At 47.9% G+C, this 25,519-nt stretch overlaps 1 protein-coding gene across 2 annotated transcripts in view; it reads left to right on the top strand.

The window, feature by feature from the left end:
* MATN2 (matrilin 2) overlaps nt 1-25,519 on the top strand; it is a 130,767-nt gene that overhangs the window by 96,804 nt on the left and 8,444 nt on the right. For both annotated transcript variants that reach the window (XM_047725846.1, XM_047725845.1), the window contains exons 8-13: nt 2,013-2,135; nt 5,576-5,698; nt 5,994-6,116; nt 18,972-19,094; nt 20,320-20,442; nt 22,744-22,866. In XM_047725846.1, coding sequence (XP_047581802.1) covers nt 2,013-2,135; nt 5,576-5,698; nt 5,994-6,116; nt 18,972-19,094; nt 20,320-20,442; nt 22,744-22,866 — 738 coding nt within the window. The remainder of the gene's footprint in view (nt 1-2,012; nt 2,136-5,575; nt 5,699-5,993; nt 6,117-18,971; nt 19,095-20,319; nt 20,443-22,743; nt 22,867-25,519) is intronic.

Genomic DNA, 25,519 nt, shown 5'->3' with positions numbered 1-25,519 from the left:
ATCCTTAAACTACAGAACTTTTTCATCTCTCCAGATTATACCCATTAAACAATGACTCTCCATTCCTATCTCCGCCTCCCAGCTCCTGGCAACCACCATTCGATTTTCCATGTCTCTGAATTTGCCTGTTCGAGTTACCTCATATAAGTGGAATCATATAATATTTGTCCTTTTGTGTCTGACTTATTTCACGTCCCATAATGCCTTCAGGCATCATCCACAATGTAGCATATCTCAGAATTTCCTTCCTTTTTAAGGCTGAATTCAAGTCCCTGCTTTTGATTCTTTTGGGTAAATACCCACAAGTAGAATAATTCTCTATTTAATTTTTTGAGGAAACTCCATACTGCTTTCCATAGTGCCTGAATGCTGGCTTTTTAAAATAGCATTTACCGAAAACAATTTGACCTTTCTTTTTTTTTTTTTTTTTAAAGATTTATTTTTATTTATTTATTTGACAGACAGAGATCACAAGCAGGCAGAGAGACAGGCAGAGAGAGAGGAGGAAGCAGGCTCCCCGCGGAGCAGAGAGCCCGATGTGGGGCTCGATCCCAGGACCCTGAGATCATGACCCGAGCCGAAGGCAGCGGCTTAACCCACTGAGCCACCCAGGCGCCCCTTGACCTTTCTTTAAATGTGTTAGGAAATGATTCCTGCAGACCCTCGGCTATGTGGCCCCAGACTATAGGGCTCTTTGTATTCTGTGTCTCTTTGCTTGGTTGTTGTTGTTTTTGTTTTTGTTTTTTTTTTGGTCTGTTTGTATGTGGCCAATGTTTTATTGACAGGCCCCTTTTTCCTCACTGAAGCTCCTTGCCTGTTTCCCAGCATTCAGTTCTGTTCCACACAGGTAAGGTTGTTGATGAGTTCCGGGCTGAAACTATGCTCAGCTCCCCTCACACAGAAGCGATGAGTTACAGAGTGTGCCAAGGGGTCAATGATGCTTGTGGTGGTTTCTCTCCTCTCAGGGCATTCCCTGCATGTGGAGAGAATGCTCTCTGCGTGCTCCGTCTGCAGCCACTTCTGCTCAAACTCTGTGCCCTTAGAAAGTTCCACCCACCAGTCACCTGGGAGGATGCATCATAGCCCCTTGAAGGGATGGTTGCCAGGATGGCTTAGATCAGTCATGACTCATGCCTTGGGGGTCAGGGTTCAGTGCCAAGAAGACAGGGAAATGGTTGTTGTCAAGGCAACCAGCAGTGTCTACCACATCCCCAGAAGAAAGAACAATGAGTTAGACAGCTTCAGTTCAGCCACTAATGTGACAGTTCTTCCAACACCAGTCTCATGAAGGCCCTCCATGAGGTCATTTGATTTCCCTGTTCTCCATCTCCCCTATAACCTGCTCTTTGTGAGGTCCTGTAATTCAAACATTTTCTACCAGGAAATGAAAGGCTCGTTGGCTCCCAGTTAAGATGCCACTCCCACCTAGGGGCAGAAACTGAGCTTGGATAGGGACAAATGTCTATACAGGACACAACTGCCACAACTCGGGGCATCACCAGATGTGTCTTCTCCACTTTTTGATATGGAGGCCACCATGATCTCACGTAGAGCGAGCTTAAGCCTTTGGACCCTTCTCAATGTAACTGCCCTGTCCTGCCTCCCCTAGAGAGCTGGATGTGTTTTGCACGATGAACTTTTGTTGGCTCTGCCTTGTGCTGTTCAATCTCATTGTCTGATATCATTGCTTTGAGCCCTAGTGATCAGGTTAACTGGAAGAAAAGACTGACTAGATTTTCTGGGTGTTTCTTTCTTGTGAAGGGACAGGCTAGGGATTATGGTCCTCAACTCATTTCACCAGCCTTTGGTCATCAAAAGGCAGAAAGACCCAAGCTGGAGGAATCCAGACTTCTGATCCCAGGTTCTTCTTCAAACCAGCTCCCGGAGAGCAAGAGCTGTCTTCCCTGTCCGGTAGAGCGCCTCGTTTACTGAGTATGTGCCGTGAGGGGCTGACCGCACAGCTGTGGGAGAAGCTCAGAACCTTCAGGAGAGTCTGCCCTTTCTCCCCTCAGGGATCAACTACTGTGCCCTGAACAAACCAGGCTGTGAGCACGAATGCATCAACACGGAGGAAGGCTACTACTGTCGCTGCCGCCGGGGCTACACCCTGGACCCCAATGGCAAGACTTGCAGCCGTGAGTGTGCTGGAGTGGGCAGTTTGGATGGGAGGGCGTGGTTCACACGTATTCCCCGGGGCTCACTTCTGAAGCTGCTAGGTCCCCTAAGGGCCTGATGGTCCGACAGGCTTACCTTTCCTTGCCTCAGTTTCATCATCCATAAAATGGGACATGCTACCCACCTCCAGGATCGGGTTATGAGGATTAAAAGAATCAATACGTATAAAGCACTTAGAAAAGTGCTGCTAAATTGTCCACAATAGCCAAACTATGGGAAGAGCCCATCCATGGACAGATGAATGGGTAAAGAAGGTGGGGTATGTATACACCATGGAATATTACTCGGCCATCAAGAAAAATGAAATCTTGTCATTTGCAACGATGTGGATGGAACTAGAGGGTATTATGCTAAGCAAAATAAGCCAAATATGTCATAAGAGATAAGCAAAATAAGCAAAATATGTCAATCAGAGAAAGACAATTATCATATGATCTCACTCATAATTGGAACTTAAGAAACAAAACAGAGGATCATAGAGGAAGGGAGAGAAAAATGAAACAAGACTAAATCAGAGAGGGAGACAAAACATAACAGACTCTTAATCATAGGAAACAAACAGGGTTGCAGGAGGGGAGAGGGGTAAGGGGATGGGGTAACTGGGTGATGGACTTTAAGGAGGGCATGTGGTATAATGAGCACTGGGCATCATAGAAGACTGATGAGTCACTGAACTCTACCTCTGAAACCAATAATACACCATTTGTTAATTGATTGAATTTAAATTTAAAAAAAGAAAAGTGCTGCTAAAACATCTGCACAAAAGCCCTGGTTGGACGGTCTGGTTACCCTTAATTTTCAGAGTAGGAAACTGAGGAAATGTTTCAAATTGCTACTAAATATTAATGAGCGCTCAATAAATATCAGCTAATATTAGTCTTCGCTGTTGAGAGCGCTGATTAAGCCAGACTTGCTGGAATCTAAAATCCAAGCACGACTACCTACCAGACATGTGTTCCCAGACAAGGTATATAACTTTGCTAAGCCTTGATTTTCCCATCTGTTTAAAGAAGTGACAGTAGTAGCAGTAATGATGTGCTTGAGTTTTTAAGGGGAATAAGCAGGACCATTTCAGTCTCTTAGCCTGGGCCTGGCACAAGGAAAACACAATGAAAGATCATCATTCATTATGACCACGGAGCCTGGGAGAGTGACCAGTGTGGCTGCAGGCTAGGACAAGGGGCCAAAAGGGACAGACCTCAGAAAGTACGTGGGCTACCACAGAGCTGGTCTGAGGGCGGAGCTGGGAAATATGGGACTTTTTGTGAAGCCTTTCTTAATTTTCTTGTGTAAGAGGCACAACAAATCTCCATTTGGTGATGTAAATGCGTGGAAACTTGCAGGCTTTGCCAGCTGGAAGGTTCCATCATGGTTTATGAGGCACAGTCTCCACTGGTCCAGGCCAGCGGGGGTGGGGGCTCATGAGCGCTGCCGTGGGGGCCTGTGACCCTGCTCCACTGGGAGAGGGGCTCCGTGACATGGCCCGGCACAGAAGGGGCCCTTTGTGCGGCTCTCTACCCGGCAGGCCGCACATCTGCTCCGGCTTTGTGGACAGAGCGAGATTGTGAATGAGAACAGAGCAGCTGTTGAACATTTGGACCTCAGACTGCCAGAAGGGGAAATTTCACAGATGAAGTATTAGGTATAGAGCAATCCTCAGGAAAACTTGTGCCCCTTCAGTCTGTAGAGGAAACAAAGTGCCTCCAGTAGGCTTTCTAAGGACTGATCTCGGAGGTCAAAGAACTTTTGAACCGGAAAGTTAGTGCTGCTCTGCACTTGCCTCTGGAAATCTCCGAGTCCTGATGAGAAGCCTGTGGGGAGCAGGGGATGCCCTGGTTAAGATGGATCTGGGTACATTCTGCCTTCTTCCAGGAGTGAGGGGTCAGCCAGCTGACCGCCCTGGCAAGTGTCCCAGGACAGACCTGGCACAACCTGATGGAGCCCACCTAGAGCCCTAGGGGCCATGCCTGTTCCTCTCTCCCAGCCTGCCTTGAGGGAACCTAGCAGGGCTCAGAATGGGCCCCAGAAGAGATTGGGCCATACTGTCTCTTGGATCAAATAAGAAAGACCGCTTTGCTTCAAGAGAGTATAAACCAAACCATTTCTTCCTAGGAGTTCTCAAAGAAGGCCATGGTAACCTGTTCCCCTTAAGTACTCAGGGAGCCCCAGCCCTAATGACAGCAAGCCCTTATGAGGTGCATACTCCTTGAGGCTGTGTTGAGCCCTTTCCAGGCACCCACTCACTCTATCCTCACTGTAGCCATAGGAGACATCTACAGCCTTATCCCTATTCAAAGACAAGAAAACTATGGCACCAAAGGATTAAGTAACTTTCCCAGTGTCCCATGACTGGTTCACGGTGGAACCAAGATGTGAATCCGGGCTTCTGGCCCCTGAGATCTTGCAAGAGTTTGCAGTAGGCGCATCCAATAGTGGAATGTTCCAGAAGGCACCATTCTGGGCCCTTCTGCAGAGCCAGAGGCCCGGCACAAGGCCTTCAATGTGTCTCCAGTCCCTGGATATGCGTTTTCTCCATCAAGGAAATCTGGGAGGCAGCCTGTGGGGCTGTCTGTGGGAGCCGCTCACCACAGCTCTGTGTTCACTCTCCTTCGCTGCTCACTGCCCAGCAGGGCCAGCTGTGCTGGGCTCGGGCACCAGGATTGGCCACACAGGCAGCCTGTGGCTCTGGGTTGTTTCCTACCTCTGGGTGTCCTGGGTAGGGGGGATGAAAACACTTTTTCTGTGTCATTTTCAGAGAAAAATGAAACTTTACCATTAGTTCTTTCCCAGCAATACTTAGTAAGCTTCCCCTCAGCGATTACCCTGTGCCAGCTCTAGTCTGAGGGCCGTACCTGTGTCAGGTCCTCTCCTCACCACGTTCCTCTAAGAAAACAGCCATCGTCATCCCCACTTCTCAGGTGGGGAAGCCCAGCATTGCCTGGCTAGGAAGTGGTATCAGTGGGATTTCAGCCCAGCTCGTGTGACGCCACCGCCCTCATTCTTAAGCTGTGTGGCTTTGGGCAGGCAGCTGGGCCTCCCTGAACCTCAATTTCCTCTCTGAGATAGGACTCACACCTGCCTGTGGCCCTGGGGACTGTAGATCAGGGCGTCAAGTCCCTGGCACAAAGTGCTGCTGTCACTAACCCTAACACGGGAGGTGTAGACACTTCATTCCTCAAGCACAGAAATGCGAGAACGAACAAACAAGGCTGAATTTCCAGAGGCCCCTTGCACCAGGTGGAATGGAACCTTCCAGCAGTGCTCTTTGTGATGCCAATGAAGTCAATAGCTCCCAGGACCCCATCCCTCCACCCCCACACAGGAGTAGGTGTTTTTAATGCCCGCAGCTGATGAGCCTTATTGTCGGGTTATTTTGTGTTTTCCTGTGTGACAAATGCAGGAGTGGATCACTGTGCACAGCAGGAGCATGGCTGTGAGCAACTGTGTCTGAACACGGAGGATTCCTACGTCTGCCAGTGCTCGGAAGGCTTCCTCATCAACGAGGACCTCAAGACCTGCTCCAGTAAGCCCCCCGCTATGCTTCTCTTCTGTGGAAAATCTTTGCAATGGGAGTGAAAAACATGGCCGCCTCAGAGGAGGGTAGTTCAGGGCCCTCCTGGTCCTCTGGCCTTTTCTGTGCTCTGGGGACTGATGGTGGCGGACGTCCGGGGGCTGCATGCCCTTGAGGGGTGGGGGAGCAGACTGCATGACTTTGTGGGGTTAGCGGGGGGAGACAGACAAGACGGGGGTCCCTTGATGGCCATCCTCAGGAGCCCAGAGCCTTCAAGCCCATCTCACCTGGCTGTCTGGCTTTGCAGGGGCGGATTATTGCTTGCTGAGCAACCACGGTTGTGAATACGCCTGCGTCAACACAGACCGGTCCTTTGCTTGTCAGTGTCCCGAGGGACATGTGCTCCGAGGGGACGGGAAGACCTGTGCCAGTGAGTGCTCTGGGTCCGGCGACAAGTGGGACTTGGCACAGGCCAGCTGTGGGTAGAGCGCAGAGCCAGGCAGGGTTTTGCTGGGCCTGTGCGAGTGGGCATTAAAAGCCTCGTTCAGTGATTTGAGCCCTAGTGCTTCTCCCCACTGTGGAGTCCCCCTTGTGGGGAAACCGCAGCTCAGGTTTAGTCAAGAGTCTAAGGCTCCCTCTGTTAAAGGAGTGGGTCCCAGCTTTGGTCTGTGGGACTCCATAGAAGTCAGTCTTGGGAGAAGGGGAGGCTCCTGAAAAAACTTCCTTCCCCCAACCACATAATCTGTCAGCAGATGGAGAGGTTGACAGTGATGATTCCTGAGCACGTATATCCTTGCAGCTAGCCCCAATTCCTGTTCCATTAATTAATTAATTAATTATCTAAAAAAGATTTTTAATTTATTTCTTTGACAGAGACAGAGAGAGACAGTGAGAGAGGGAATATAAGCAGGGGGGAGTGGGAGAGGGAGAATCAGGCTTTCTGCTGAGCAGGGAGCCCGATGTGCAGCTTGATCCCAGAACCATGGGATCATGACCTGAGCCAAAGGCAGATGCTTGATGACTGAACCACCCGGGTGCCCCCTGTTCCATTAATTAAAAAAAAAAAAAAATTGGCCCTTAGATCTCCCCCTCTCACTGGAGAATGTTGTGTTTTCTGCCCTGCACTCCCAGTGGACTAAGGTAAAGATGGAAAAAATAGTTATTTTGACAGAAGGTGTCAGAAATGGAGGGAAAGGGCTACAGTTGTCCTTCCCCCTAGCCTGCTGGTCTTTCTGGTGACAGGGAACTTCCCTGACTGCGGGTACCATAGTGGCCTTTCACATGGGTGGCTGAGCTGTGGTGCGCCCCTCCCTGCAGATGGCGAGATAAGGTTTTCCTAGTTAGCGATAGATTCTCGCGGATGGGTCATCCCTGTGTGGCTGGCCTGCGGCTACTGCCACTGGCACGGGGAGGGGGTGGGCGTTGGGGTGCAGAAGGAGGGTGGGCGTGGGGAACTGCATCTGCGTGGGACTGCATGCCAGAGCCAGAGGAATGGTTTTTTTTATTGGTTTGCTTTAATTTTCCATCATCTTGGATTATTCGTGTCCTTCCTTTGTCTACCCCCCCCACCAACTTCTGCTCCCCCCCGCCCCGCCCCACACCTTACTGTGATTATCAAGAGCCCACTATTAGCTGGCTGGAGGGTGTCTAAGAAATTCTCACAGCCCTTCCCAGCAAACACGGCCCCTTACGGTCGCGTGCCCGTCCCTCCTCACCCAGGTCCACAGGAGTGAGGCCTCTGACACTTTTAAATGTTGCACCTTTGCCCGTTTAAGTGCAGTGCAATCAGAAGTGAATTTTGATGTGTATCTATTTATATGTGGTTGTGACTCTGAAGGCTTCTGAGATGATCAGATAGGTCAGAATTATCCTCTGAGAATGGTGGTTCCCATTCATAAAGAAATGAATGGGAACTCTTCCCCTAATTGAAGGTGTCTGTTTGCCCTGGGATGATTCAGCCACCCTGTCCTGTAATAATAGGCTTTGTTTTCAGTGTGGCCATCGTCAACTGGGGGCTATGTTTCCCAGCTCTGTGCCAGTTGACAAAGAGCCTGACGACATGACTCCAACTTTTTGGAACAATCTGCTGTGCTGGGGAAGGGGGGAGCCTGCCACGGGCCAGCCAGGCCCGGCTCAGTATGTGAGGGTGTCTGTGTTCACTCTTTAGACAGGCGGCCTCCTCTTAGAGCCTTGATAGCAGGTGGCCTGAAGAACACTTCACTCACTTTCCAGAAGGTTCTCTGAAGCATAGAGGGCAGACCCACATTCCCAGGGCCCTGAACTATGTGGGCATTGTTTTACCCCCATCCACCTGCAGGCACCCTGGGCTCTCCAGATGCTGGGATGAAGCCTGTCCTCCCTTCTTCATGTCCTTGGCCCCCAAACTGTGATTGTAGGTTCTCCCCAAGAGACTTGCATTGTGGGGTTGATGTGCAGACTTTGGCTACGGTGGGGAGGGGAATGAGGTAGTGTCTTATAGAAGCTGCAGCTGAGAGGCCTCCTCCCCTTCTAGCTCCTGGTGACTTCCCTGAGGTAGACTTTTGCAAGGGCGTCCCAGCATCAGTAAAGACTCCGCAGGCTGGATATGCACAGAGCCCACTGGCCACTAGGATGCCAGCTCCTGGAGGTGACACTGAGTCTTGTTCTGAGTCAGAGTTCCCAGGCCTGGCCCAAAGGAGATCCTCAACCAAGTTCATCGAGTGAGAGAGTGAATGGTCAGAGACCACCTGTCTTTTTCTCCTGTGGCACCGGGCACAGGCCCTGCTCCCTGTGCAGCAGCCTTCAATGGCTCCCCACTGTCCCCCAAAGAAAGTTCCAGTTGCATTTCTCAACTTGGCAATGTCAGAGAATCCCTTCCTCCACCTCTCGAGCCCCACCCCAGGTCTTCCCTGATCCCTCCAGTTCCTCAAGAGGGTAAGTCCCATTATTCTCTGAGTGGCCACTGTACCTCCAGGCTGTCCTTTCTCCATTTAGCGCCACCTTCCCTTCCCAGCCTTGCTGGTGGAAACCCCGCCTGTAGACGACATTCCCCATGGAGAACTTCCCGCTGCCAGCCCACTGGGCGCGTCTTCTCTGCCCTCTCACCCCATGCTACCCTTTGCACAGATCTGAGAAATGATGTGACAGAGTCAAAAGAATACTAAACTAAGAGCCCAGAGACTGGGTTTAAATATTGCTGCTTCCACCCCGGCCAAAAGACTTGACCCGTTCTGGATCAGATTGCTCAACTGTCAACTTGGAATGATGATTTCTGCCTCTCCGTCAGGGTTGCCAAGGGGCACAGGGAGAGACAAATTTGAAATGTTTGGGGGAACTTGTAAACTGCTTTAAACCCTAGCTTTCCTCCCACCGTTAGACTGCCCTGCATTAGGCAATGGCTGAGGTAGCACCTTGCCTTAGAGACCTACCTCCTAGGGCTGGGCCTGCTTCCATCGGAGGGGCCGTAGAGATAGGCCACCCTGGGAGAAGTCAGACTCATGAGCCCCAGAGGCTGCTGTCAGACTCTGGCAAGGGCAGGGTGCTGACGGGAATCTGGGCCACAAACCACAGAACACTGGGAATCCTTGTCCAGCCGCTACAGGGAGCCTTCGGGAAGCTGGAAGTCCCAAATCAAGGTGCTGGCATGGTCATGTTCTGATGAGAACCCTCTTCTTGCCTTGCAGATGGCTGCCTTCTTGCTGCATCTTCTCATGGTGGTAGTTGGAGGGCGGGGGGTGGGGGGACAAGAACAAGCTCTAAGGACCCTAATCCCATCATGGGGTCCGCACCTCATCTGTAACTCATTACTTCCTTACCTCCCAAAGATCTCATTTCCCAAAACCCCCACACTGGGGGGTAGGATTGCAAAGTATGAATTTGGTAGTGGGGAGGTAGACACAATTCAGTCCTTAGCATGGAGTGAGGGTTGAAGACCACCTTCACCCTCAGTGTATTCACATTACAGGAGCAGAAGGAAGCTTCGAGGTCTTCTGTTTCTTTGGTGGGAAACAAGTCCAGGAAGGGAACTGGTGCCTCCAAGCTGGGCCTGAGGGTCAGCGGCACAGTCAGGACCAGAACCTGGGTCCCCTGATTCGGGACCTTGTGCCCAGAGTGAGGTGCCCTCTAAGGGGATGACTCAGCTCAGCCATTTTTGGGGTTGTCTGACCAAAGCCATTACAGAGTTAGAGAATTATTAGCTGCTCCTAGTTTTATTATAAGAAACGCCCCCAAATGGTGTAATTCTATCTCTGGGCCCTCGTTACCCTCCTGGCAGGCCACGGTGGCTTTTTCCCTCTGGGGCTGGGCTGGTTTTCACAACCTCCTACGTGGAGCCTCAGACACAGGATTGCTGTCTGTCAGCACCACAGAGGTGCGAGACCACGGAACACATGATCCAGCCGTGGCCATGCCACAGACATCTGTGACTCATCGGATCTGGAATCTGGATGGGAGCGCCGCCGTCTCCGTCAGCGTGCAGGCCCGTGGGATGTGGGTCCTGAACACCCCTGCTTTGTCCTGAAACCTGTAATCATCCTGATCCCAGATTGTAGATCCCCTTCAAGATGGGGGCTGAAGGGAAGGCATGGACCTGCCTCCTTAAGGATGAAAGGAAGTGCATTCTTCTCCTGGAGGGAAAATGTGTTCTTCCTGCCTCCTGAGATTTTCGTATCTCCTCTGTTTTTTTTTTTTTTTAAAGATTTTATTTATTTGACAGAGAGAGATCAGAAGTAGGCAGAGAGGCAGGCAGAGAGAGAGGAGGAAGCAGGCTCCCTGAGGAGCAGAGAGCCTGATGCGGGGCTCGATCCCAGGACCCTGGGATCATGACCTGAGCCGAAGGCAGAGGCTTTAACCCACTGAGCCACCCAGGCGCCCCTCCTCTGTTTTATTTAAGTGATGTTTCTCGGTAGTTTGTTCTCAGTCTAGACTCTGGATTTGAGTCCAGGCACCTCCTTAAGCTCTTGGTCCGTTTGCTCTCATTCTCCACAGATATTGACCCTGAACTTGCAGTGTGATGGGCACGTCGTGCCGGGCACTGAGCCTGCCTCCCTGGGGTGGATGCCGGTTCTGTTTCTGCCCTGATGAGAGTTTAAAGTTTCTCAGGGAAGAAGGAAATTAAAAACCTTTCATGTGATATGGGAAGAAGAGGCGTGCCAGGGGTGTGGAGCCGAGGGACCCTCAGCTAGTCTAGAGAAAGTTTCCTGAGAAGGAGATGGTCGATCTGACATCTGGAGATTGAAGGAGTGAGCTAGCCAGAGATGGAGAGTTTGAAGGACTGAGTGTTGCTATCCTCCCAAATTCATATGTTGACATCCTAACTCCCACAGGCGATGATATCAGAAGGTGGGGCTTTGGGGGTGATCAGGTCATGAGCATGGGGCTCTCCTGAGTGGGATTAGTGGCCTAATAAATGGGATCCCACAGAACCCCCCCCAGTCCCTTCCACCATGTGAGGGTACAGGGAGAGGTCTCCAGCCTGGAAGAGGGTCCTCACCCAACCATGCTGGCACCCTGATCTCAGATGCCAGCCTCCAGCACCGGAGGCTATAAATTTCTGCTGTTTACCAGCCACCCAGTCTATGGTATTTTGATATAGGAGCCAGAACAGCCTAAGACAGAAGAGGAAGAGCTTCCCAGGCACAGGAAACAGCATGCAGAAGCCCAGAGAGAGAGTGTGCTGAGTGTTGAGTACCGAGTGCTCGAGGGCAGCGGGGGAGAACAGGACCTGAGGAGCAGGGGGACAGACCACCTACAGCCTCTAGAGTTACATGATACTGTTTGGAGGCCCAGCCTCCTTTGAGGAAATGATTTGATTCTGTCCTCTGACAATCTCCCAGCCTGAGGAGACTCTGCCGAGCTAGGATGTGCTGTTGGACCAGAAAACACGAAGGTGGTAGATTTGTGGTCTAATCCCACCTTTGTCCCCAGCACAGCTGACACAGTTCACCTTGGCAGACTCAGAGACCTTGGGAAAGTCACTTCTCCTCTCTGGCCATCCGTTTCCTCAGCTCTAAAATAAAGGGTTGGACCAGTTAATCTCCCGGGCCCTTCCAGCCCCAAGACAAGGCCTGTGCTCAGCACAGTGCTCCAGAAACACTTGCTGAATGGATGAACTCCTTGCTGGGGTACTGACGGTTCTCCCTGGGCTGAAGGCGCCCCATGATGATGACTCAGGAATGGTGGCTCCCTCTGCCTGTTCTGGAAACACTGAAGTACTTTCCCATAGGGGACCGTCTGCCTCTGGGAAGAAGCTGACTCCAAGTTGGTTTCCCTCTTGGTTGAAGAGGAAGCAGCTAGAACCTGTGGTCAGGAAGTTGACTGCAGTACACTTTGGGCGTTTTCTAACTTACCGCATGTGGTTCTTTAACTTATGAGTGACCCAGAGCATCCTCGATGGGATTGATAGAAACTGGACATTTTGCTGAGCAGATGTGAAGTGTGCACTCTGCAAGGCTGGTGTGGGGGAGAGAGTGAGGACCCCCCAGCATCCAGCCTCCACAGGGCTCTCATTTAAAACATCTGCATAGGGCGCCTGAGGGGCTCAGTCATTAAGGTCATGGTCCCAGGGTCCTGGGATCGAGCCCCGCATTAGGCTCCCTGCTTGGTGGGAAGCCTGCTTCTCCCTCTCCTGCTCCCCCTGCTTGTATTCCCTCTCTCACTGTCTCTCTCTCTCTCTGTCAAATAAATAAATAAAATCTTTAAAAAAAACAAAAAACATCTGCATGTGCAACTCTCTCTTTTTTTGGTGAGATTTTATTTACTTATTTGAGAGAGAGAAAGAGAGCAAGCATGAGCTGGGAGTAGTGGGGGCAGAGGGACAAGCAGACTCCCTGCTGAGCAGGGAGCCTGACAGGGGGCTTGATCCCAGGACCCTGAGATCATGACCCGAGCCAAAGTCAGGTGCTCAACCAACTGAGCCACCCAGGTGCCCTTGCCCATGCAACTCTTAATCTTGGGGGGTCATGAGTTCAAGCCCCACGTTGGGTATAGAGATTACTTAAAAATAAAATGTTTAGGCACGCCTGGGTGGCTCAGTGGGTTACAGCCTCCGCCTTCGGCTCAGGTCATGGTCCCAGAGTCCTGGGATCGAGCCCCACATCGGGCTCTCTGCTCAGTGAGGAGTCTGCTTCCTCCTCTCTTTGCCTGCCTCACTGCCTACTTGTGATCTCTGTCTGTCAAATAAATAAATAAAATCTTTAAAAAATGTTTAATAAAATGATAAAATAAAATCTTAGGGGCACCAGGCTGGCTCAGTCAGTAAAACATGTGACTCTTGATCTTGGGGGGATGAGTTGAAGTCTCATGTTGGGTATAGAGATTACTTAAAAATAATTTTTTTTTAAAAGTATGCTCCACACCCAATGCAGGGCTTGAGTTCATGACTCTGAGATCAAGACCTTAGCTGAGGCCAAGTCAGATGTTTAACTGACTGAGCCACCCAGGTGCACTCCCCCCCAAATAAAACCTTTAATAAAATAAGAAAAATAAAGGGTGCCTGGGTGGCTCAGATGGTTAGGCATCTGCCTTTGGCTCAGGTTGTGTTCTGAGTCCTGGGATGGAGCCCTGCACTGGGCTCCCTGCTCAGTGGGAGTCTGCTTCTCCCTCTCCCTCCGCCCCTCTCCTATTCATGCTCTCTCTCTGTCTCTCTCAGGTGAATAAATAAAATCTTAAAAAAAAAAATCTGCACAAAACCCCTGGGTGGAGGGTCTGGTTACCCTTAACTTTCAGAGTGGGAACCTGAGGAAATGTTTCTTTTTACTCACCAGGTGTTTACAGGGCCTGTTGTGTACCAGGCATTGCACTGGGCAATGGGAGATGCAGGAGGAAAGGGCAGGCTGAGTGAGCGTGTGGTCTCTTGATCAGAGCCCATGCGAGCACAGCCCAGGGAGAGCACAGGTGAAGACCCAAACCAGCAGGTGACTCCCTGTTCAATGACAGCAGTGGTATCAGAGGGGCAGATGCCTGCTGCTTTGAGGCCCCGTGTGGGGAGGTCCAGGAAGACCTCAAGAGATGGGGGGAGGGCAGGGAGACTGAGGAAGGAGAGGCAGAGAAGTGGCTGTGCCGACCATGGTGGTGGCTGGGCCCCCGGCTTGGTACTGAGGTACGCATTGAACAATGGTGCTCACAGCTGGGGGAGGGTGGCCCAGAGGACGCTTCAGGGATTCTGTCTTTTCCAGAGACTCTGAGGATCTCAGGCAGAGGGTGGAAGTGATATGAGAAGATGTGCATTTTGAAAAGAGGACTTAGGACAAGGGGAGGGAATGAATTGGAGGGGGTAAAGATTGTGTGGAAACCAGTCAGTAGATGCAGTGGCTCAAGAGAAAGACAGTGGTGTCTGGTTCTTGGTGGTGCAGGCGCAGAGTAATCTAGATGCTTGAGAAGGTCTCTGGCATAAGGTCTGGGTCCAACACCAGCATCCCTCCCCAGGTAGTTTATTGGAATCATCTGTGGGGCTTTTAAGACAGCCAGATGCCCAGGAAGCACCCTAGACCTCCAGAAGCCAGGACTATCTTACACTGGTATAACCTCGTTAGAGGACAACTTGGAAATGTTTATCAGCTTTTAAATGTTCATACCTTTTAACTGGGCATTTTTGCTTCCAGATATTTATCTTTCAGATAGGTCTTCATGTTGTAGGTGAAACTATATACTCTACAATATCCATTACAATAATGTTTATAATAGTAGGAGACTAGGCACCGCCTAAATGCCCACCTGAATAAAACACTGGTTAAATGATGGTGCAGGCTTTAAAAGTGATGATGTAGAGGATCAAAGGTGAGAGAGAGGCAAACTTTTCAGTGTAAATCCTTTGCTCCCCATAAGAACTTTTATTTAAATTTTGGCCTATTTTTGAAGTAGGTAAGGGGTTGGGGCTCCAGAGTGGCTCAGTCAGTTAAGCATCTGACTCTTCATTTGAGCTCAGGTCATGATCTTAGGGTCACAAGATGGCCTCTTCCTTGCCCCACCTCCTGCCCCCCTGCACCATGTGCACATGCTCTCTATCTCTCTTAAAAAAAAAAAAAAAAAAAAAAAAAAAAAAGAGAAATAAGTAAGGGGGTTACATTGTTTAAGACTCAAAACAATATGAAAAAATGTACATTAAGAAGCTTTGCTCCTGGGATGCCTAGGTGGTTCAGTTGGTTAAGCGGCTGCCTTTGGCTCAGGTCATGATCCCAGCGTCCTGGGATCGAGTTCCGCATCAGGCTTCTTGCTCAGCGGGGAGCCTGCTTCTCCCCCTGCCTCTGCCTGCCACTCTGTCTGCCTGTGCTCACTCTAAGAAATAAATAAATAAAATCTTAAAAAAAAAAAGAAGCTTTGCTCCCTCTCTTGCCCTCCTATCCTATTCCCTACCTCCCTTCCTATCAGTAAGTGGTGGTAGCCAGCCTCCAAGATGGCCACCAGTGATCCTCATCTCCCGGTAGTCAAACACTTGTATGGTCCCCTCCTTCACTGTTGGTCTGTGTGACCGATAGCATATGGAAAGAACCATGGCTTGTCACTTCTCAAATTAAGTTATAAGAGACACTGTGGCTGCCATCTGGAGCCCTCTCAATCATTTCTTGGATCATTGGCTCTCAGGGAAGCCATGTTATAAGCTACCCTGTGGAAAAGCCCACATGCTGAGGAACTGAAGCCTCCTTCCAGTGAGGAACTGAGTGATGTCGGCCAATAAAGATGTGAGTGAAGGGCGCCTGGGTGGCTTAGTGGGTTAAGCTTCTGCCTTCGGCTCAGGTCATGATCTCAGGGTCCTGGGATCGAGCCCCGCATCGGACTCTCTGCTCAGCGGGAAGCCTGCTTCCCCCTCTCTCTGCCTGCCTCTCTGCCTACTTGTGATCTCTCTGTTAAATAAATAAATAAATAAATAAATAAATAAAATCTTTAAAAAAAAAAAAAAGATGTGAGTGAGCTCAGAAGCACATCCTTTAGCTCCAGTAGAGCCTTGAGATCACCACAGTCCCCGCTGACAGTGTGACCCCAGACTCATGAGAGATCCCGAGAGAGAACTCCCCAGCTGAGCCTCTCCTGGATTCCAGACCCCTAGAAACTGTGTGAGATAATGAATGTTGTTTTAAGCTACTAGGTTTTGGGGTAACTTGTTACACAGCAACAGATAATTAATATACCATTTTCATTAGTTTATTATTTATCCTTCATGTTTCTTTATGTGAGTAAAAGCAGATATAAGTGTATGTTTTTATTTCCTCCTTTTCTTACCCACACAAAAAATGTTGTACTCTATATACCCCATCTTCTGCCTTTTTTTTTCTTCCTTCAATGATACTTTTTGAAGATTTCAGATCTTTACAGAGAGAACATTCTCATTATTTTTACAGCTGCTTAATTCCTTGTTGCCGGACACTTGGGTTGTTTCCCACTTGTCATTATTACAAACAATGCTGCCACGAATAGCTTGAAGTATATCCCTTCCTGTGGTGCCAGGTACCTGTAGGAGAGAATTCCTGAAGTGAGGTTCCGGGGTCAAAGGTCCATTGTGTAACTTTGGTAGATGATGCCACATATCCCCTTTAATGTGTTTGAATTTTGAACCATTTGCCTGTTCTGCCTTTAAAAATATCTCTGCCGGTGATTCTAATGTTCACATGAGGTGGAGAGCTCACCACTGCTCTACAGCCAACCTATTAGATGCTCTAAGGGGACGAGGAGGGAAAAGATTAAAAACCCAAACTCCACCTGTGCTTTCAAAGCATGCACCCAATTGGGGCACTCTGGGTGGCCCAGTCGGTTAAGCAGCTGCCTTTGGGTCAGGTCATGATCCTGGGGTCCTGGGATCAAGCTCCATGTCGGGCTCCCCTCTGAGTAGGTAGCCTGCTTCTCTTTCTCTCCCTCTGCCCCTCCCCCTGCTTATGCCTGCTCTCTCTCTCTCTCTCTCTCTCTCTCTCTCAAATAAATAAATATAAAAATCTTAAAAAAAAAAAAAGCACGCACTCAATAAAATTTCAAACAGCTGCTAATGTGAACGAGCTCTCAGGAGAACTCAGAAACTCTGGGCTGGGAGCTGCTGTGATCGTACGTAGCCAAGGGTGACGTGGACAGTGGCTTTGGGCTCGGCAGGCTCCTGATGCATCTGGCCAGTGCAGGTGCAGACCACCATGGCTCAGGGTCTGTGTGGCAAGACTCAGCCACTCTTCTCCATGACGGTCTGAGACAGAGCCAGGACAGGGCATGGGGGAAGCTCCAGAAAGAAAGGGTGTGCTGGGTTGGGGGCGGGGGGAGGGTATCTGTCTGGATTATGGCTTGATAAGGCTGGCCTGAAAGAGTTACAGCTGTTTTATTATGTTGGAAAATGGAGTATTCTTAATATAAATTCATGGTGGGGAAAAAAATACTCACCTCCACAGCCAGCCAGGGGTCTGTATTGTGGATCACTCAGTTGTATTTCCACTCAACACTATGTGAGGAACGACCCGAAGCCACTGGAGAATGTTCTGCATTAATAATGAGTCTAGATTGTGCCCGGAGAAGTCAGTCTGTTCAGAGCAAACACGACAGGCCAGCTCTGCTTTGACTCTCTTCTGCAGTTATAATTTTAGTTAACATAATATTTTCCCATTGTTCAAAGATTTTGGCAGGACATCTGCCCAAAAGAAGATGGGCAAAATTCCCTTCATGTTTGAAGGCTTACTTTACCATATGGCAATGCAATGTAGTTGGGGGAAAACATGGGATTTATTATCAGAAGATTACATGTTGAGTCTGATGCTGTCACTTATTAGCAATTGATCTTGGCGAGCCATTAGCCTTCCCCAGCCTGAGTCTCCCAGTGAGTGAGAATAAGAACAGTTGCCTTGACTGATCCACAGGGCAGTTCTCAGGACTCCCCTCCAAAAAGAAATACTGCAAAAATGCCTTAGAAATAAGTGTATGGTCTGTGCCTGATTGTACAAGTGATTATGTACTTTGGAGCCTCGCTTTCATAACTTCAATGTGTATCCATTGTCAAATTCTCCTCCATCTGAAATGATGGCGTTGACTCAAAATTGTGTATTGTTCTTATAAGAAGTCACTTCCCCCATGGCCTCAGTATCAGGCTTTTAAAATATCAGCTTGGTTTTCACAGAGTCACAAACAGAAGCCACCCCAGCACTGTGGAGGCAAAGCCCTTCTTTTTGCTCTGTTCTGCAACCTCGGGCACCCGTGCCTCTTCTCTCTTATCCATATGAAGATGGCCTCTGCGAATCAACCCATCAGCAAAGCTTGTAGGCTCTACCTTCAATATACAGCCAACAGTCTGACACTTGTCACCATCCTGATCGGGGCCACCGGGCTTCCTGGAAGAGGTTTCTCCCAGCTCTCCATGCTCTACCTCTCCTACACTGAGTACGCCTTTTATGACAAAGCCAGTTCATGTGACCTCACTGCTCAAAACCCTCCAGGGACCCTTCTTCACTCAGATCCCACTGCTGCCCGTGAAGCCCATAGCGTCTGACCCTTGCTGGCCTTACCAGCCTCGTCCCCTGCCAGGTTCGGTTGTGTGGGTCCCACCTATCTCTTTGCTTTTCTTGAAATGTGCCACATATGCTCCCACCTCTGCAGTTTGCAAATGCTGTTCCTTGCTGAGGGTGCTATTCCATCCAAATACCACACACTTACTCGTCTCCTCAGGGCTCTGCTCAGGGGCACTGTATCTGCCTGCAGAATGGGAAATATAAGCCCTCCCCGGCCCGGGCATATTCTCTCACCCTTCTCCTGCTTTTCTCCACAGCCATTTCCCCGTCTGACATATAAGTTTTATTGTTTGTCTTTCCCCTTCTTCCCTCCCACACCTGCTGCCAAATGTAAGCTTCACAGAAGTGGAATGGTGTCTTATTCATTGTTTAATCCCCAGAACCTAGAAGAGTACCAGACTCAGAGTAGGAACGCATGAAATAGTTGATGACAGCACGAGCAGATGAAGAACGGATTACCTAAGTGTGCCATGTACCTGCGTACATAGTAGATATTTGATAAGTTGGTATCATGGTTATACGATAGCCAACAAAGAGGCACTTATTTTCTAATATTTATAGACCATGTTATATCTCTCCTTCTATAAATCATCTTTCATGTGTTTTGTGCATTTTTTTATAGAAATGATTTTATTTTGTGTACTCTTTATATATGAAGAATTTTTTGCCCCTAGACATATTTTCTGTTTTGAAATGTGCATCGTGGGATAAGACAGTGTTTTAATTTAAGGTGTCTCAAATATCTTTTAAGATGGAATAAGTTACTAAAAAAAGATTGAATAAGTCAGTAATGTATGAACCATTTCCTTCTGTTTCTCTCATTCCAATTGGATTCCCAGAATTGGACTCCTGTGCCTTGGGTGACCACGGCTGTGAACATTCGTGTGTAAGCAATGAAGACTCTTTTGTGTGCCAGTGCTTTGAAGGGTATATACTCCGTGAAGATGGGAAAACCTGCAGAAGTACGTTTTTACTGGGGTTGTCTCACATGACTGTGTCTGACCTTTGCATGAATTCCACCATCCTGATCTCTGCTGAAATCAGTTCCCCTTGAAAGCCACTGCCCCATGACTATTAAATATAATGTGGGGTCCTGGGTGGAATTAGAAAAATGACATCAGGTTAAAATCTAAGGAAATGTAAAAAAAAAAAAGCCATGGACTTTAGTTGGTTTTAATGGATCAGTATGGTTCCACTAATTGTAACAAATGTATCACATTAATGTAAGTTACTAATTGGGTCTGGGGTTTATAGGAACGCTGTGCTATCTTCTCCTTTTTTTCTGTAAATCTTAAACTTTTCTAAAAAATGAAGCCTATTAAAAGAAAACAAACAAATGGACAGATGAGAAAAGCCATGGCTAGAGGTACAACTGAAGCTGCTCATTTATGCCCTGTGGCAGGAAACAAGATTCTAGCAGCTTCTAGCCCTGCCCTTTATTAGCTGGACAAGTTGTTTCACCTCTCTGACCCTCTATTTTTCTTTAATAATATTATCGTTGTTGTTGCCGGGAGCACAAATCTCTCGTAGAGACCCACCTTATGATGAGTCCCTGCTTTTGTGTCAGAAAGCAAGGCCTCTTAGATGGGGCCAAGATGCATCTCTGTTTCATCAAAGGGGAGTGCGTAACCCTGAGCAAATGATTTTCATCCCTATCAGTCGTCTTTTCCTCAAGCTTCTCAAAGTACTTGCAAAGAGCAACTTGTGCTGACACGTTTCAAGAAAAGATAGGTAATTGGAATTATGACTCTCATAGTTCACAGACAGGAAAGGTATGGGTCCCAGTGGTTAAGTGATTCTCCAAAGCTATAGGTCAGGGACAAAGCCAAAATTAGATTTCAATGCCAGTCTAAATTGAGGTTGAATCTTCAAAGTTACCGTATCAGACCCACAGTGTTTCCTGTTGCTTTCAGAAACCACCTCTGCAGAAAGCCAATGATCGATTGCATTGAATGGGATATTGAAGTGGTGCTGGTGAGGGATGGGGGCGATAATAGTGAGGAAGTTGGAAGAGTTAACCTAAATTAGACCCACTGAACTTCATCCTCAATTTTACTTTCCTCCTGTGGATCACTGAGCTCCCATGGGTGTGGGGTCTGGCAGCTGAGATGGGTGAATCCTCCAAGGAGAAGCCCGGGGGAAAATTTATGTTGGTGAAATTGATTTGACTTGCTCTGCTGTCCTCAGGGAAAGATGTCTGCCAAGCAGTAGACCATGGCTGTGAGCACATTTGTGTGAACAGTAATGAGTCGTACTTCTGCAAGTGCCGGGAAGGATTCCGGCTTGCCGAGGATGGGAAGCGCTGCCGAAGTAAGTGGCCTCTTGGTAGAGATGACTTCTTCCATCTGCGGGACTCAGACACTTAGATAACTTCATTCCGTATTTAAAATCTTCCACCTATTGTTACAAGTTCCTGCCTTGGGTGCTCTGATAGTGTTTGCTAGTGACCCATGCAGGAGACCCTTAGTTCTTCAGGACTTTCTCAGTCAAAGTCACGAGTTGTCGGGCTCTTTGCGTCTCTCCGTTTTCTCCCAGTTGCTGGCCCTTGCACAACAAGTTGCCCTTGCCCTTGCCCTTGTATGTATGTTGCATACATACAACAATTGTATGGATGTCCAGAGCCTCCCACAGAGCCTGGCTAGTCATTGGACAGAATTAGAATCTCTGCCAGCAATTACTATGAGGATCAAAGGATAATTACAGTGCTTTTTCTTCTTGGAAGACCTTATAAGTAAGGGTAGAGGGTGGAAGAGGGACTAAGGGATTTTTCTGTGGGTTTTATTTATCCATTTTCGCTATTGTTTGCCTCTGTAGGTCTGTCTGAGCGAATTCTGAGAGTTTACTTAGAAGGTGCATTAGGTTTCCTGGAGAAACAGAACCTATAGGGTGTGTGTGTGTGTGTGTGCATGCGTGCGCACGCATGTCTATATACAGAGATAGACATGGAGATAGAGGCAGATGGACAGAGAGAAAATCTGTAGGGCAGGCCAACAATCTGGAGACCCAGGAAGAGCTGATGTGGCAGTTCTCATCCAAAGGCAGTCTGGAAGCAGGATCCCTTCTTCCTTGGGGTGGTGGTGGGGGATTCAGTCTTCTGCTCTGAAGGCCTCCAAGTGTTGGATGAGGCCAGCTCTATGGAGTGTGCTCTCCTTCACTCAAAGTCTAATGACTGAAATGTTAACTCATCTAAAAAATACCTTCACAGCAGCATCTAGATTGGTGTTTGACCAAAGAGGTGGGCACCATAGCCTAGGCAAGGTGATATATAAAATTAACCATCACAGCACCCAAAAAAAGAGACAGATGGGACACATGAGCTTGGTGAAGTGGGCGTTAGAAGAGCACAGGGCAAGGATTTTTCCCCACTGGGGGATTCTGAGCTATTAGTCCCTATTTAGGCATTGGGCGGGGAGTGTTGGTGTTGAAATTGTACTTGCTTTTGTTGACACTCTGCTCTAGTGGACAGGATGGCTCTTTTTTAGTTAAGGCAGAATCAGTTCATTTGCTTTTCAGGTTGATTTTGGGGCATTACCTCAGAGACTCCTTTGACATAACTTGGGACATCCCACATGTCAACAAAGCTGGCTTGAGTGGAGCTCACTGTCCTCATTCCTCCACCAGGACGAGGGGCTCCTACCTTTAGTGAGATGTTCTGTTTGAACAACTGAGTTCTGGGATGCTGGCGGGACCCTGGCCTAACGCTGCAGATCTGCCTGCACAGCCCTGTTTTACCATCACACTATAGCATTCCCTCAGTGGAGGTCATGCCTACGGTTCTGCCCATTGTGTCTGCCCCAGCTGAATGTTCATGATTTTATTTCTATGAACGCACGTGTACACATGGGTGCTATTTATCCACACAATGTATATTTTGCTCAGCAAATTGAGCTATTGTACACCAGGCACAACCTCTGGAATTTAATTACTAGACCAATTACCACCCTCCCCACTTCTAGGGATCTGTAGTTACCAATCCCAACTTTATAGGAAGCTTCTCCTTTGAGGGAGCTAATGACAGAAGAGAGACATAGGCTTTCATGTGATGGGGGAGGAGCACACGGGAGACGCGTGTCTCAGCTCTGCCATCAACTTACTGCATGGCCTCAGGTGACTCGTGACATGTTTTGAGTTTCTTCATGTATACACTGGGTATAATTATTCCTGTTTTCGTCTTCTCACAGCATATTGTTAAGATTGGAGGGCCGTAACTACTCTGGGGCATTTAAATTACCTCACACATGAGAAATGTCTGTTAATTGAAACTGGAGTGTTTGGGACATCAATGGGAAAAAAATCAGTAGCTTGGGAAAATCAAACCCCAAAACAACATCAAATAATTCTAGAAATTAATAAGAAATACGGGATACCCAATCATCCATCTCACCACTCCGGCTTGTGGAGGCTGGGGCTTTCTGAGAGGAGTTTCTCCTTTCCCATGCCCCGTCCTGAGTATTAGAATGAAAAAAAAAAGGGCATATTATAAAAGAAAGTTTAAACAGAGATGGGTTTTTTAAAAAAATGGATTAATTCCTTGATCTGTCCTGACATGACCACTCAGTCCGGCTCATTCCTGCACAGACGGAGTTGCTCATCTCCCTGTGTTTCCCTCAGGGAAGGATATCTGCAAGTCGACCTACCATGGCTGCGAACACATTTGTGTTAATCGTGGCCACTCCTACATCTGCAAATGCTCAGAGGGATTTGTTCTAGCTGAGGATGGAAGACGGTGCAAGAGTAAGTGATCTGGGCTGGGCTTTCTGCTTGAATTTGGCTTGGGAGCAATCGCTCTTTGGAGTATTTTCAGGAAACAAATCCCTCACCTCTGCTTCTCCCTTCATGGAGCTTAACTGAGGCACCTGTGGAAAAACTTTTAGTTTTAGTTGACAGTAAGTTCATTATGTGCCAAAAGGCTGGAGTGATCTTAGACTGAATAAGCATATCTGGAATGAGAGAGGCAAAATTTGTCCTCTGCTCTGTACTGGGGAATTACATTCAGTCTGAGCATTGCATCTTAGGAAAAGAGAGATCTACATTTAAACACTAAAAAAAAAAAAAAAAAAAAAGCCTTCCAAAGTAGCAGAAAAAAATCTTAAGTAAATTATTTAGTAATCTCAGAGTAGAGAAGACCTTTCTAAACATGACATGAAACATAAAAACCATTTTTACTTTTATTTTATGTTTTTAAGATTTTACTTATTTGTCAGCTAGAGAGGGAGTACAAGCAGGGGGAGAGGCAGGCAGAGGGAGAAGCAGGCTCCCCACTGAGCAAGGATCCTGATGCGGGACTCAGTCCCAGGACCCCGGGATCATGACCTGAGCCAAAGACAGATGCTTAACAACTAAGCCACCCAGGCATCCCAAAAACCATTTTTTTAAGGATTTTATTTATTACTTATTTGACAGACAAGAGATCACAAGTAGGCAGAGAGGCAGGCAGGGTGTGGGGGGAGGAAGCAGGCTCCCTGCTGAGCAGAGAGCCCAATGCGGGACTCGATCCCAGGACCCTGAGATCATGACCTGAGCTGAAGGCAGCGGCTTTAACCCACTGAGCCACCCAGGTGCCCCCAAAAAACCATTTTTAAAAAAGAGAAAATGTCTACTAGGAGATTAAAGCTATGATATCTTTTTTAAAAACCTATTATCAGAGATCAAAAAGGTTGATTATTCCTTAGGTTGACAAAGGTATATTGTAATAGACACTTAATACATTTATTACTAGGTGTCTGAATCAGTACAGCCTTGAGGAAGGCAGTTTGGCAATTTTAAAAGGCAATTGCACTTCTATTTGTATTATCTAAATATATAGATACACACACATACATACATACGTATATCCTTTTGTAATGTTTAAATTCTGTTCCGTGTGCATGCATTATTTTTTAGAAAAAAAAAATTTAAAGAAAAAGGACAATGACAAGCAAGATTTAAGAAGTTCAGCACGATGTCAAATGAAAAATGAAGGAAGAAACTGAGGATCTTTGTAGAAAAAGACTCGAGGTACCATTCAAATACCAAAGTGACAGTCACCTCATTGGTGATTTATAGGACAGCGCTGGGGAAGGAGAGAACAGTGGGGAGAGACTGCAGCTCAGCATGAGGACAAAGACACTTTCAGGGAAGCTGTGTGATTAGTTGGTTAAAATCATGAACTTCGGGTCAGACGGACCTGGACTTCAACCGCTGTTCATACTACCTGTGTGACCTTGGACAAATTATTTCCCTTCTCTGAGTCTCAGTTTCTTCATCTATAATCTGAGGACAATGCCTCACAGAATTTTCATGAGGATTAAAGGAGATCGTGTATTTAAAGGTGCTTAGCCCAATGCTGGCACATTACCAACCATTCGCCAAACAGTAGCTCTTGTAACGAGCAACAGCAGATATGTCCAGAGACAGGGCTTTAACGGGGAGGTGATGAGCTCTCCATCAGGAGAGGTGTTCAAGGCCAGGCTGAATGGCTACTGCGTAAGGATGTTATAAGGATATAAGCAACAGGAGGGCGGCACTAATGACCTTCAAAGGTCTTGTCCAGCCCTGAAATGGGGGACCTCTTTGAAAATGAAGTTCCAAAGGCAAATCACAGCCCCACTTGCAGTCTCCTTGACTTAACGATGAAAAGAAAATGCCCAAGTACGGTTGGACAACCCTCTGCAAACAAGTAGCCCGCAAGGAAGCTATCATTCTTCCTGGGTCTGGGAGCAGAAGTCTGGTCCTTCTGGCCCTGAAGTTCTTCCACTCCCTCCAACATCCTTCTTTCCTGGAGAAGCCTTTTGTGCCTCTCTCTCTGCATAGAGGCTGCAAGGACTGATTTTGTTCTGTAAGAAAAGAGTGTGGGGGGAAGACCTACTGCTGGAAAATTATTCCAGTATTTCTGCAGGCTGCTGGAGAGTCATGTGTGTGCCGCCTGAGTCTTAAATTTTTATTCTTTTGATTCAAGAACAGGCTATGAATGTAAATGAAGTGGAGACTTGGCCTTTTCCTCTTTTGCTAATAAACAATCAATAAGTTGAGTAACAGGAACAAGCACTTAATGGGGTAAGAGAAGAATTCAACCCCCAGCAACACACACACACACACACACACACACACACATGCATTAGCATATCATTTGTTTTTGTGTGTCCTTACTTGCTTGTATTATTGTGCTCCACTTTCCAAAATCAGACAACTGCTTGATACAGAAAAGAGAACGTTATATTGCGTACCGTAGACCGTTGGAAATGAGATAATTCATTTGGGATCTGTAAATTCTTTTATGCAGCCCTAAATAACAAAAAGTCTGTCCACACCCAGATTGCCTAAGTATTCACACAGGGCTTTCCTGTCAGTGGTCCAAGCTGCCTGAAGAGCTTCCGTATAGAGAATTCCCAATAAAGGGGTGCCTGGG

The sequence above is a fragment of the Lutra lutra genome, chromosome 4 (genome assembly GCF_902655055.1).
Source record: "Lutra lutra chromosome 4, mLutLut1.2, whole genome shotgun sequence".
Classification (NCBI taxonomy): domain Eukaryota; kingdom Metazoa; phylum Chordata; class Mammalia; order Carnivora; family Mustelidae; genus Lutra; species Lutra lutra.
This window is presented reverse-complemented; position numbering and strand designations above follow the sequence as displayed.